This window comes from Rattus rattus, chromosome X (genome assembly GCF_011064425.1).
Source record: "Rattus rattus isolate New Zealand chromosome X, Rrattus_CSIRO_v1, whole genome shotgun sequence".
Classification (NCBI taxonomy): Eukaryota; Metazoa; Chordata; class Mammalia; order Rodentia; family Muridae; genus Rattus; species Rattus rattus.
In genome coordinates this window covers 51,630,881-51,645,358 of record NC_046172.1, presented here as the reverse complement: position 1 = coordinate 51,645,358, position 14,478 = coordinate 51,630,881, and the positions used below count along the sequence as shown (strand labels likewise).

Below are 14,478 nucleotides of genomic sequence, written 5' to 3'. Positions count from 1 at the left end.
GTTATATTATGATAAACAGGACATGGTGTAGACTAGACTATGAGGTTCATGAAACTTTTTACTACAATGAAACCTTTGAGTATCTATAGTATTCTCCTTGAACCAGGGATATTCTCAGGAACATCAAAGAAACTGAACCTCGTGCAAAGCACGAAGCACAGTATGTGGAAGAGAGACGTTAGGCAGGGAAAGCCCTTCTTCCTCAGGCCATGCAATCAGTTAACAACAAACTTGCTCAACTAGAACAGACACCTTATAACTTAGTATTGCCTCTAATAAAGTAATTAACAATAATATAAATTAGAGGTAATAATCATTGGTTCTAAGTAACTTATTATGAGCTTCTCTATTCACCATGAAATTGTATCTGTATGATAATCGATAGTAATCATGGAATAGGTGCTATCAGTTACAGATAAGCAAACAAGCTTTGGACAGCTGATATGACCATGGTAACAGAAGTGATGCTGAAATCGAACACGCAGTGCTGTTGGTTTGCATCTCATGTGTCACCAAAGGCCATATGTTAAAGACATGGTTGCCAGTCTATGGTACTAATAGGAGGTGTTAGAACCATGAGGAGGTAAAGCCTAGTGTGGAGAAGACAGGTCAGGGAAGGCATGCCTCCAAAAATCAATCTTGGTTGACTCCAGCTCTTTGTTTCTCTTGCTTCCTGGTTCCCATGAGGTAAACAACTTTAGCTCATCATGTTCTCCCTGCCATGATGCTGCATCCTGCAGCAGGTCCTACAGACATGTCCAACAGTTTGACAATGTAGCACCTACAAATATTAGGTGACTTAACCAACACACAGACACAGACACACATACACAAACACACACACACATACACAAACACACACACTAAATGTTTTAAGCAGTTTATGGTTTTGCATTGAGCTACACACATAGCTACTCTAAATTGTGGTCAGACTCACATCTGTAACAATGGAGCCAAACTATCAAGGATGTAAACCTCTAAAGCCATTTATTAAAGCAAATCTCTCCTCTTTTAGGGTGTTATCTCAGATATTTTATCATGGCAACATACTGTAGCGAATTGGCCTAAGAACATGTTTGGCACGTAGGGGGATCAGACCTAGAGCCTCGTGGACCTTAAAAAAGTACTCTACCAAGGAGTTATGCTTCCAGATCCCAATTCCTTTGATGATATTTGAAATATTTAGTGATATATCTAAAAGGCTGAAAATCTTCTAAAAACAGAAAGCCAAAGTCCTTTTACCCTTTCCCGTCTCTGCCCTCTGCATTTCTGCTGTGGTCTTTTAAAGGATATTTGCATTCTGTTCTGTAAATTTAATTAACCATTTTATCTGCTCCCTATAGACTCTGTGAAGAAAGTTAAAAATCAGTAATGCTGGTATGTAAGAACTGCAGAACAGCCACCAAAGTGCTATTTCCTTCCCCATGAGTAATGGCATGTTTCATGTGTTACTTGGAGGATACTTTTAGTCTTACAGTGAAATGGATTCTGTATAATCTTCCACCTTCTCATCATCACATCATCCCTTTTAGAAGGTATCGCATACAGTCTGGAGGTTTGAATCAGAAACATTCCCTAAAAGCTCATGCATTTGGACACTTGGTCCTCCACTGGCGACACTATTTACGGAGGCTATGGGATATTTAAGAGGTGAAGCTTTGCTGGAGAAGTATTTTATTTTATTTATTTTATTTTTATTTTTATTTTATTTCCTGCTGGCTTTTATCCTTCTTGCTCTATCTCTTCTCCACGTGCTAATGAAAATGTGATCTGCCAGTTTCCTTCTCTTGCTGCCATGACATACCTTCCCCACCATGAAGGACACTATTCTTCTGGAACTATAAGCCCAAGCGAAGTCTTTCCTCCTTAAGTTGCTTTTGGTCATGGTATCTTATGACACAGAGGTAACCACTGCACAGTGCATGTCTGTCTCACATGCTATGCATTTTCCTCTCATGTCTAGTTATATATATTTACATCTCTATTATACAGCCCATTGACCTAGTTATATAACCTACCTTACAAAAGTGCACAAGGGAGGACACATCTCTCAATCCTGATAACCCTGTCTCAGTTGAGGATTTGGCTAGACACAGAAACTGGAGTTTAAAATCATTCTTCCTCAGAGTTTAATAAAGACAGGCATGTTCTCGCAGCAACAGAGCAGCAGAGAAGTCCAATGGCAGTTCGGTGTTATTCATGCTACTGACTTTTGCCAAAGTCTCACCTACCATGGTTGGGATTCTGTTTAGGAATTCAGTTTAGAACGAAGTTTATCGCTTGAGGTAGCTAGTGTTCCTTTCCCTCTGGACATTGCCCATAGGGAAAAGGTTGACTTGGAGTTTTAGAAATCGAATCAAGACTCCATTGGCTTTAGAATAAGCTTTCAGTAAGTCTGGGATGATAACCCAGAGAGCACTTCAAATGTTAAAATGATGGTTTTACTTTGCAGTAACGTTATTCACATATCCCATCTGACTGACAAGTTGCTCTTGGACAGCATACACTCATGTTACCGTTGGTAGCAGAGCCCAGACAGTGTAAATCTACTCTGTGCTGCCATCTCTCCAGGCTTCCCTTAGACCAGCTTTCAGCAAACTAATCCCAATCCTCTGGCTTCCCTCCTGTACCACTCAGCTTTGCTCCCACGGTCCCTCTCCTGGATAACTAGAAACGACGGTTGCCATGTCTGCAGCAGCCTACTCCTTTTTGTCCTGCCCTGGTCTATCACTCGGCACACTTCTGTCTGGCTGTAGTCTTCTACAAGTTGGTCCTAATGAGTTGCCATGTGCTCTGTGTCTGTGTCCTCAATTCATACCTCGAAACTTAATTTCTAAAATGATGGAGTTCATTAGTTCATGAGAGTGGCATCTTACGAATTGGATTAGCACTCTTATAAAAGACACCCCAACCCCAGAGAGCTCCTTGACCCTTGACTACATGTGAGAAAATGGGCCCTCACCAGACACCGAATCTGTTAGCACCATGATTCCTCAGCTTCTAGACCCATGAGAAACAAATGTCCGTTATTTAATCCTCCCAGTCTTTGATAGTTTTGTTTAGCAGTCTGAAGGGACTAATACAGTGGTCCACTTATAAGCCTCCTTGGCTTCCTTTGCTGTTTTTATGGGATTCTTTTATTGTGGCTGTAATGGGGCCTGAGAAGCAAGCTGAGTGCTTAGTTTATCTTGTGGCAAACAGCATCATTAGTTATATAAACAGCCTCAGAATTCAATTCAACCTTTTCAGTCCAAATTTCAAGGAAATGAAAAACATTTTACAGTTTGTTTTCTTCTTTTAAGTTTAAACAACATTCTCTAGGAGTCATCTAAAGGCTTGCTCAATTATGTGTACTTTTCTTTGGGAATATTACAGTTGACATTTCTTTTCTTCCTTTTAGAACCATGTAAAATGTGTTTGGCTATGATTCTTCCCTTATCCTGGGCCTAGTGGCTCTAGTGGATGATTACTAGATGCTTGTTGGCTTTCTAAAATAAGATGAACAGAATATGAATATTCCCTCTAATAGTACATTTTTAAAAGTCAATGAAAAATAGTGGTCTGGGTTTTTTATGCTTGAGATTCAAGAAATAATAAAGTCTATTTTGCACAGTCATTGCCTGAAACACCATTAGTTGAAGCAGCACTTAATAAATGTCAACAGAATTCTATACAGACATAAGGAATTTTACTTTCAGATAGCTTTCCTGTAAAGACGAAAAGCAGAAACTGGAGGCTAAGCAGAAAAAAACACATATAAACGGAAAGGAGGCAACATAAGATTAACCCCCAGTGTGAGTGGAAAAGGCTACTAATGAGCACAGGGTACACTGCACATTCCTTTTCAAAAGAGACATTACATTCCCAGGTGACTAAGTGTATATGAACCACTTTGAAATGACATAAAGAGAGCAAGGCAGCCCCAATTTAGGATCTCTCAGAAAGACAGCTTGGATATCATTAGTATTTAAGTCCCCTTTGTACTTAACACTAAAATCCTTTTTCTGGCTATGGCTATACCACCCTGACCCAGCCTGATCTCATCTACACAGCTTTGTCTTTTACCATTGAATTCTTCAACCTCCAGTTCTGGAGCTACCAGGTAATACTGTTCACAAAGCATCTTGGCTGTTTCATATGCATCTGTTAAGAAAGAAAAATTTAATTGTTGCATTAATGACAGATATAAACAAGTGGATGTATACACAGAAATAAAGAATTTCTCTGAAGGGACTTCAAATGAATCAAATACTATCTTTTTTTTTTTTTTTTTTTTTTTTTTTTTCGGAGCTGGGGACCGAACCCAGGGCCTTGTTGCTTCCTAGGCAAGCGCTCTACCCCTGAGCTAAATCCCCAACCCCAAATACTATCTTTTAAAACAATCCTTTGGTTTCAATACATTACTATGACTAAAAAATTTCTTTTTTCTATGTGTTTTTTTCTATCTTTATGTTTTAACAACCATAGCCATATCAGAATCATAAATTAGTAATAATAAAGTTAGGTTTATGCCAAGCACACAACTGTTTGAACTTTTAAATACTGGTAAAAGATACTTTTCATGGAAATTTATAAACCCATGACTATACTTCTATACACTACAGAATCTGATTAAATTGTAGCAAAACAATACTTTCTGTAATTTAGAATATCGACAGCCGCCAGCCAGACCCCGAGAGCCGGCTCAGCAGTTTAGAGTCCTGTTTTCTCTTGGGAGGTTCCAGGTTCAATTTCCAGCATCCATACAGTGGCTCACAGCCACCATAACTGAAGTTCCGGGAGATTTGATGCCCTCTATGGCCTCTGTGGGCACTAGGCATATATATGGTATACATATATACATGAAGGCAAAATATTCATACACATAAATTAATTTAAAAATTGGCAACAGTTGTGATCTTTCAGTTACTAGCAAATGAAACCCCAATAATAACTTTAGTAAACAGGTTTTCATGAAGTGCAGAATTTACATTATTGAACCACCCATTGTCTTTAAACTGTTAAGCTGGTTAAGAATAACAGCTTACAAGCTTATATAAAGTTTAAGGTATAAGAGCCTGCTTTTCAATGGGGGAAAATAGACATCAAGTAAAAAAATCAAGGCCATTACAAAAATAGCTAGAAGACAACTGTAGAAAGTTTAAAAGGTGGGGAATAAATTAAGAAAGTAAAGATGACTCATGACATATTAACTTTTCTCTTGAACCGTAAACCATTTTTAAAAAAGAAAAGAACACTGAAAAGCAATCTGAAGAAAGCATCTGCAGCATCCATTTACTTTATAATGTTATATAGAACGTAGTTTAGTGCCTGTCTAGGTGGCCAACTGCTATTCCTTGGCTTGATATCATAGGCCTTTTGGTAAGTCACTTTAAAGACTTTACTGACACATAATTTTCATCCAAGTCACCCATTTAGAGTGAACATGCAATTCAGTGGTATCCCTGCCATGATGGAATCTAACCTGGAATTTAGAGACAAAAACCCTTTCTCCCCGAGTTGTCTTGTGGGGACATTTTATTGTAGCAATAGTAAAAGAAACTAAACAGTGTTTTCAAGGGTCATCTGTGTTGTAACCAGTAGTCATTCCATATATTTAAGTTTCATAGTATAAAAACATTTTTAAGTAATAGCCACTGTAAAAGCATATATCACATTTTCTTCATCCAGTTATTAGCTGATGGACATTTGAATTGTTTCTATTGTTTGGTTATTATGAATAATACTGCTATGAATAATCATGATTAAGCTTTTGTGTGAACATACTTTTGTTTCTTATATACCTAGGAACACAATGAACTATAAGGTAATTCCATGTAAACACATGAGAACTACAAGATTATTTATCAGAAGACGACTTTTCAGTTTCACCTTTACAATTTCAAATTATGTTTTAAGCGTTTCACGGGCAGGTGCAATGTCTTCAGGTTTGCATCGGGTTTATGATGAATCAACACTGTGTATGGAGAATGTACCTACTTAAGATTCGAGGTGACAGAAGGAAAGATAGAAAGGAAGAGAAATAAGCTCCGGAGAATTTAAATGTTAAAATTTGACAGTAAACACCTTAAAATAATACAAAGGTAAGAGCAGGGTATGTTCAGACTCTTAAGTTCATTTACCTTGCATTGCTACCAAATTAGCATTTCATATTCTAATCCTCTAATATTATCTGTCCACACATTAAAAAAAATCACATCTCTTTAAACCTTTAGAATTAAGTACCAGAGACATCAGACTAATTCAGAGAATATACAACAAACAGAAAACAAAAAGCAAATAGCAGTAAGAACGGAAAATAACTTTAAAAATTAGAAGTGTGAAAACAGACATTAAAGTAGGGTTGAATTTTTACTCTAAAAAAAGAATTTTAAACTACACTAAATTTACAAATTTTCCCTAGGACATAATTAACCTCAATTACATGTAAAAATTCTTATGTCTTGAGAGAGAGAGAGAGAGAGAGAGAGAGAGAGAGAGAGAGAGAGAATGAGAGCAGACATCAGCTCTTTCGCTTTGGCTAGTCCACCAAACAATGCTACATCTCCACCTAGTGACGTGATAGCACAAAAGCTGACCATGAACTTTTAAGACCCCAAATACTGAAATTTATAATGCTTCACTATCTATATACAAAGTAAGCAAGCCACAACTCCTCCAGATATATAATAGTGTTTAAGTATTGAACTTCTTTTAGTATAAAATAGTGACAGAAACTAAACCTGGTAAGTGTTAGAATTATCCACAGCATTAGCTCTGCCATTACTATGGGTATAGTACAGACACACTGAAAACATGCTAGGCATATACAGTGTGTGGAGGACAGCCAACTTCAAACTTAATATGGCTCCTAAGACCATATATGAAAGAAAATACTTTTAGTTTCATTATACTATGTAGTGGATCAGTGCTTAATTAAGCATCATTTCACTATTCTTGTAAATCTCAAGACATTGCAATGTAGACTCACACATCAGCCAATCAACAGATATTGGGAGTATTACTAATAAAAATGTATATTAATATGCATAAATTCTAATAGGATACTAAAAGCTTTGGATAAAATACATACATAATAAGCATCTGACAAACACTACAAAAGCAAAAAATAAAGCATGTGCTAAATGGAACAATCCCCTGGCCAATGATACAGTTTTCACTATTCGGTCAATTATGCTAACAGAAGGCATTTCTTTAGTTAGACTGGAGGTTAGAGTCCGAGACTAGTAACAAAGGATTAGCAAAGTGATTACCTATTAGCCTTTTGGGTGAGGCCAAGTGTAAAAAGAGTTCAGGTTGTAAAATAAACCCCTGGCAATTCCAAAGTGATATTTCTGTTTTGAGGTCTAGGGACAGACTCAAAAAGAATCAGCAAGTACACCACCATATGGCTTTAATCTCAGTACTCAGGAGTAGAAGGCGGAAACAGGTGGATCCATCTCTGAGTTTGGGGCCAGCCTGGTCTACATAGTGAGTTCCAGACTAGCCATGTAATTATGGAGAAAATCTAGATTTAGTGACCCCTTGCTTGAAAATTCAAGGCTATGTTAGACATTTCTGCACTCTCTCCCGTGACATAAATGAACATGGAACTACTAGATGTTCGGCAGCATTGAAACGGCACATTCTTTTCCTAAGTAAAGTGATTTAACATAAATTACAACCACTTTAAAAAAATCCCAACAACCAAAACACAGCTCTTGGTCTGGACATGTTGGTTACACCTACAGTTTTGGTAAGCTCACTTTATAGTAAGTTCTCTAATAAAAACTTTCTATTTTAAAAATAGAAATCAGATTTTGAAAAGCTATTGCCAAACTGTTTTTACCTATACTATATTTCAGTCAGTATTCATAGCTAATCTTGAAAAGAAAACATGGGGAATTATTATTATTGCCAGTAAGCATAAGTGATAGTCTCTGCATTACAAACGGTTGCAATGGTAATAGGTATTTTCAGAAGATCCATCTTTAGCCATGAAGTCGTTTTCAGAAATATCGTACAGGAATGTTAACAGATTATGGAGGTTATTTGATTAGACTTCTCTACTCCAAATCTATCATAGCAGTCTCCCAGATTTTATGCCTAACCCAATCATTTACAGACATAAGGAGCTAGAACTGGAGTACTGGAAATTTTTAAATAAACATGTCAGAGACAATAACTTTAAGTTTTACAGAATAAAGAAAAATCTTAGAAACTCAAGTTTAAAACTCCTGTCAGAACAAAGTACACATGAATAGCCATAAAAGATTACAAAGTCATGAAAAGACATTTTTATTCATCTTTTACGTGTGGTTGTTCAAGTGTGTGTGCATGCTTCTGTGTGTGAGAGCAAACACACATGCCTCACTACACAGTAAAGTCTGAGGACAATCTCACGGGTCAGTCCTTGCCTTCCACCTTGTTTGAGACAGATGCTTTACATAGGATCTGGGAACAGTGAACTTAGGGTCTTCAATACTTATATGGCAAGCACTTTTATAACTGCAATCTCTCGAGCTCTGCCTTTTTATTTATTATTTTATGTGAATGGGTGTTTTGCATGTGTACTGTTTGCCTGCAGTGCCCACAGGAGCCAGAAGAGGGCATCAGCTCCCCGAAACTGGCTTTATAAATGGTTGTTGCTACCATGTGGGTGCTGGCTGAATCCAGCGGGACCTCTGGAAGAGCACTTGGTGCTTTAAAATTGCTGAGCCACCTCTCCAGACTCAAGATTTCTTTTTCTTTTTCTTTCTTTTTAACAAAACAACACCACACCATTATTTCTGTGTGATAATAATATAAGGGTAAGTAAAACAACAAAAGCAGGTGTTTTCAAACTACCCTGACAAACCAAAGACACCTAAAACGTCCAATTTCCTTGTTAACTGCTGCTCTTCTAGAATTCCTAGCACCCACATAGCAGCTCATCACCATCTGTAACTTCAGTTCTAGGAGATCTAACTCTCTCTTCTGGTCTCTGTGGGTACCAGGCACAGAAATATAAAATATACCCACACACATAAAAGAAAATAATAATTTACACATTTAAAATGAATTTGCTCTCTATGCTCCCATATGAGGAGTGGTGGGCTATAGCTGGAATCCCAGCATTTAGAAAGTGAAGAAAAAGGGATCAGGAGTTGAAGATTATCCTAGGCTATATGAAATTTAAGGCTAGCCTGGGCTACATGAGATCCTTTCTTGAAAATCCTAAATAAAGAACAAAATAAACACAATTTGGCCCTCCTCCTGCATATACGCACTTGTTCACTGAGCCACACCTGAGCTAGAACCTACTTTGTAGTAACTTAGGATGAGGCTGATGTGTTAGCTATACCCTCACCACCTGTACTTTTTTGATCCTGGCCACCTATGGTGAATGTTTACAATAAATCACAATGACCCATGTGCCCCCTTAGAAAGCAATTTCCAGAACCAATATGCTACTTTTTAGAAACCCCTTAAATTACAAAGAAATATAAAGCAATACTACTCAAAATCCATCCTAAATGGAATCCACTAGTTTTCCAAAGCAGTAGATCCTCCAACCTTATAAACAGTGAGCTGGGGAAGTACAGACAAAACATCTAACAGAATGAATCCCCAGGCTACCCTCAGCCAGAGTATTAAAACTTGTCACAAGTAAAAAAAAAAAAAAGATGAACTGAAGTTAAGAAAATCTACTTTTTGGAAACTCAAGATGACACATTCAGGATGACCATAAGTCAAAAGGGCACCGAGAAGTATCATGATGTAGGAAGGCTTAGTGTGCTTGGCATTGTCTTAAGTGGGTTCAAGTTAACCAGAGCATACAAAAAAAGGGGGAGGCAAGACAGAGGCCATCATTTAATTTGGCAACTTCAGTTTCAAGATACCTAAGAAAAGAATCTGGTATTTTTGTTTCCCAGTCCCAGTATCTGTATCTCTGACCATAAAGTGTTTCATGTCCTAACCAAAGGACCTACTCAGTTATTTTAATAAACTATTTCTGGAACTAGAGTGAGTCTGTTACTTGCAATCTAAGGAGGCCAAATTGAGAGCATAGGATATTATTTCTAATCTATAATAATAGCATGCACTCAGGAGGTCATTTGTATGCTATCATGCTAAGCAATGATGACATATAAAATGACACAGAAAACTTAGCAAGACTGCAAAAGTCAACTTTTGTACCAAAGCAAAGCTTTAAGTTGGCATCTTTAAAATACTCTCGTCATAGGACTGCCCATTAGATTGTCTGCTTTCTTACAACAAAAGGACAAAGAAGGAACAACGCAGAAGGTCCCCTCCAAAGGATGACAGGAGTTGCCTTACAATACTAACTCTAGCATTCACTCCTGGTGGTGTAATTTACAGATCTTTAAAGGTAGAAATCAATGTGCTGACTAAGTGATGAGGAGGCATACACAGAGAGGTCTGAATATTCGGTTGAGATTTTGCTGGGTGAACCCCTACTTCTATATTTATACAACTGTCCAGTCAAAAATAAAAATTGTGTTCCTATCCTTCTACATAAAAATTTTCTGTACTCTGTCTCAAAGGGCTTAAGTATGGAATTGGTTTTTATAGACTTGTGAAGGCTATAAAACACATGTGTGCACACAGGAGGACATGAATATACATGTACACAGGGTCATTTGGGATGGACATTTCATTATGCTTAAACCATGCAAACTCTTCACAGCTAAGGAAGCAAAAAAAAAAGTATTTTGGTGGTGCAGGCTTCCAATACCAGCTACTCTGGAGGCACAGGCAGAAGGTCAAGTTCAAGCTCCGCCTGGGCTACAGAGTTGAGTGCAGAGCAAGTCTGGCAACTTAACAAGACCTTGTTCTAAAATAAAAAATGAAAAGAGGATCAGAAGATAGTTCACTTGTGGAGCGTTTGCACGTGAGACTCTGGGTTCAATCTCCAGTATTATAAAAACAAAGTTGTATAAATGTAGACCCTTGTAAAGCACTTTGATCTGAAGGGAGGTTGCCATACAGTTCATTGTGTAGACTTGGCTTTGCAGCAATGTACCCTCTGGGATCTGAAATCGCCCTCTAATGCCATTTAACTTAAGAGACTACTAAAAGAGGAATACTACTGAAAGATACACAGAACAGAGACTGCCAGTCTCCCTGCCTCTCCTCATAAGTATGGTGGTAGGGTGTGTGGGGGGGGGGTGTGCGCGCGCGCACGCTTTACTGGGGAAAGTAGAATGACAAAGGAGTATAGGGAGTCACAGTCACAACATAGACCTTCACCAAGGATCTAGGCTTTAGTTATGCTTCTTCCCAAATCACACAATTGAATATAGTAAACTTATTTGCAATATACTAGGCAGAAAGTTAAAGGGAGTGGCAGATGTCCTGGATGGACAGGAACCCAAGGTTAGATAGCTTAGAGACCTAAAACTGACTGGCAAAACAAAACAAAACAAAACAAAAACAATGAAATTACTCCTAATGATATTGTTATATCCATAGATCGATGCCTAGAGACCCACAGCCAAATACTAGGTGGAGCTGGCATGATTCTGTGGAAGAGCAGGGAGAAACTGTAAAAGCCAGAGAGGTCGGGGACACCATGAGAACAAGTCCCACAGAATCATCTAAGCAGGGCTCACAGAGGCTCAGAGCCTGCATGGGTCTGACCTAGGTCTTCTGCATATATGCGATGGTTCTACAGCTTGCTGTTTTAGGGGGCTCCTTATAGTGGGAGTAGATGCTGTCTCTGACTCCTTGTGGGTTGCTTTATCCAGCCTTGATAAGGATTTGTGCCTAGTCCCATTGTAACCTGATAGCCATGTTCCCTTGATAACTCTGGGAGGGCTGCTCTTTTCTAAAGGGCAATGGAGGAGGACAGGATCTGGGGGAGAGAGGAGGTGTGGGATCACTGGGAGGAGTGGAAGGAGGGGAAACTGAGGTCGGGATGTGAGAAAAGAATTCTTTTTGAAAAGAGCAAAGATCTTAAAGCTCTGAGTGGGCTGTGCATGGTGGTGTAGGCCTATAATCTCAGCTACTAAGAAAGCCAAGGCAGAAGGAATGCAACAAGTTCTGTAGTCCATGTAGAGTGAGTTCAAGGCCAGCCTGGTAGACGTGGTGAAACCCTGTATTGAAATAAAAAGTATAAAGAAGGCTGGGAATGATGCTCAAGGGTAAGGTGCTTGCCCTCCGTGTCTAAGGCCCCACAGTTCTACCCTAGCATAACAAAGATAAGCTGTGAGTACTGGAACAATGAAGAAAAAGAGACGGGAGCTATAAATAAAATAAAGAAAACTGATAGTTTACATTGTCGAATCCTAAACGTCCCCTGAAGGACATTAAATGGCCTCTCGCTTGTGGTGCTATTGGAAAGAACCTAGGAGGGAAAAGAGAGTGAGGAAGTTAGGTCATATTGGGACTCTGGCCCCTTTCTCGTTTTGTTTTCCAGCTTTGCTCTGGTAAACATTCACAGCCATGATATTACACATTGTCACAGGCCCACAATGATGGGGCCAAGCAAGAGTGCACTGAAACTTTGGGAACTGAACCAACACAAATATTTTCTCCTATAAGTGGATTGATTTCCTCAAGTATTTTCTTCACAGCAATAGAAAGCTGGCTGGCAGAGTGAGACTAGGAGACTCAGGAATAAACTTTCAGGCCTTTCACTTCCCTTCAAACATGTGTTGCACTATTCTGAAAATTCTTCCAGTTAGTTTTTGGCATAAAAGTCACTAGGAATAATGCAGTTTGTGGCATAGATTGATTAGAGATCATATAACAATAGTAATAGTTAATACATATTAAATAACGGAAAAATGTTGACGGTAACAGTCATAGAACACAAGTTCTTTCAACTTTAAGCAACAAGTCACAGGAGAAGTCCTCCTTGAATGACACAAGCACTTTAACAATGCTTAATCTTTCTGTATGGTACAAATTGTTAAGTTTCATAAAACTCCTAATACTTATCAAATTCCACTGGTCCTCACATATATCCTCCCTAAAGCTTAGTCAAAGACTTTAGATTGTAAAGAAAAGCATGAGATAATAAAAATGAGTGCTTTTCAAAACTCTATCATGAAGAATTTCAAATGTATCAAAGTGCAAACCACAGTATATAATGAGCCACCACATTCTTCACATAGGCCCAGTCTTTTCTCTTCCCCATCTTCTCTCATGGTATTCCATACATGTACATCCATGTACAGACATTTGAAAGTATCCCTTGAAGCTCTAGCTCTAAAGCTATGACTAAAATATCACCACCATATCAATATCACACCTATGAAAGTAGACTTTGGGGCTAGTTAATTCCAGTGTGTACTATTTTTTTATTTAAAATTATCTTTATTTTTAAAAATTTATTTATTCTTATTCCATGTGCATTGCTGTTTTGTCTGCATGTATGTCTGTGCAAGGATGTTGGATCCCTGGAACTGGAGTTATAGCTTGTGAGCTGACATGTGGTTGCTAGGAATTGAACCTGGGTCCTCTGGAAGACTGAATGCTCTGAACCACTGAGCCATCTCTCCAGCCCCCTACATATTCTTAAATATTTTTTACCTGTAGTTCATGTGTGAGTGTTTTGCCTGCATGGATGTCTATGCACATACATACTTATGGTCAGAAGAGGAAGTCAGAAAAAGGCACTGAAACTAGACAGTTGTGAGCTACTATGTGGGTGCTGGGAAGAAAAATCTGGGTCCTCTGCAAGAACAGTAAATACTCTTAACAGCTGAGCTGTCTCTTCAGCCAACTTTTGGTTTGTTTGGGCTTTTTGTTGTGGTGGTGATGGTAGTGTTTGTTTGTTTGTTTGTTTGGTTGGTTGGTTGGTTATTCCAGTCAGGGTTTCTTTGTGTAACTTTGTCTGTCCTGGAACTCTGCAGACCAGGCTGACCTCAAACTCAAAGAGATCCATCTGCCTCTGCCTCCCTGAGTGCTGGGATTAAAGATGTGTGCCACCATAACCAAGCACCCAAATTTTTAATAATAAAATTTATTTAACAACTTTGAATGTCTAAAATTTATCAAGCCACAGAATATTTACAGATTTTCTATTTCTACAGATACTCCAAGGTTCTATAAAAGTTATCAAACAAGACATATCCCCTGGCCTTGCATCAATTACAGCTCAAGAGAAAAGGCACATATGTATCAGCTGGACCTAGTTGCCTTAAAACGGAAATGATGTAAGGAAATGTCTTCTGGCTGAACACAGACGCAGGCAGCACCTGGAAAATATACTGCACGGGCTGTCCTAGCAATGCTTGCTACAGAACAACCCCGGTCCCTGATGAAAAGCAGGACGAAGGATGAGCATGCCAACGTGCCACCTGAGGGGTTAAGGCCTGATGAGAGCAGAGGAGGAAATGCAATCTGGGGAAGGAGACAGGTTGGGAACATGAGTCTGCACAGTCTAAACTGACAAGTGCTGGAACCTGCTGGGTCACGGGCAGCCGAGCTTTCCTGACACAGCATTCAGCATTTATTTTAAATGAATGATGAGAACTGGATACTCAAACT

General features: G+C 38.7%; 1 protein-coding gene across 1 annotated transcript in view; it reads right to left on the bottom strand.

Moving 5' to 3' along the window:
* Positions 1–14,478, bottom strand: part of Pdk3 (pyruvate dehydrogenase kinase 3) — a 67,522-nt gene that overhangs the window by 19,172 nt on the left and 33,872 nt on the right. The window contains 1 exon segment of the mRNA XM_032889613.1: positions 4,066–4,143. Coding sequence (XP_032745504.1) covers positions 4,066–4,143 — 78 coding nt within the window.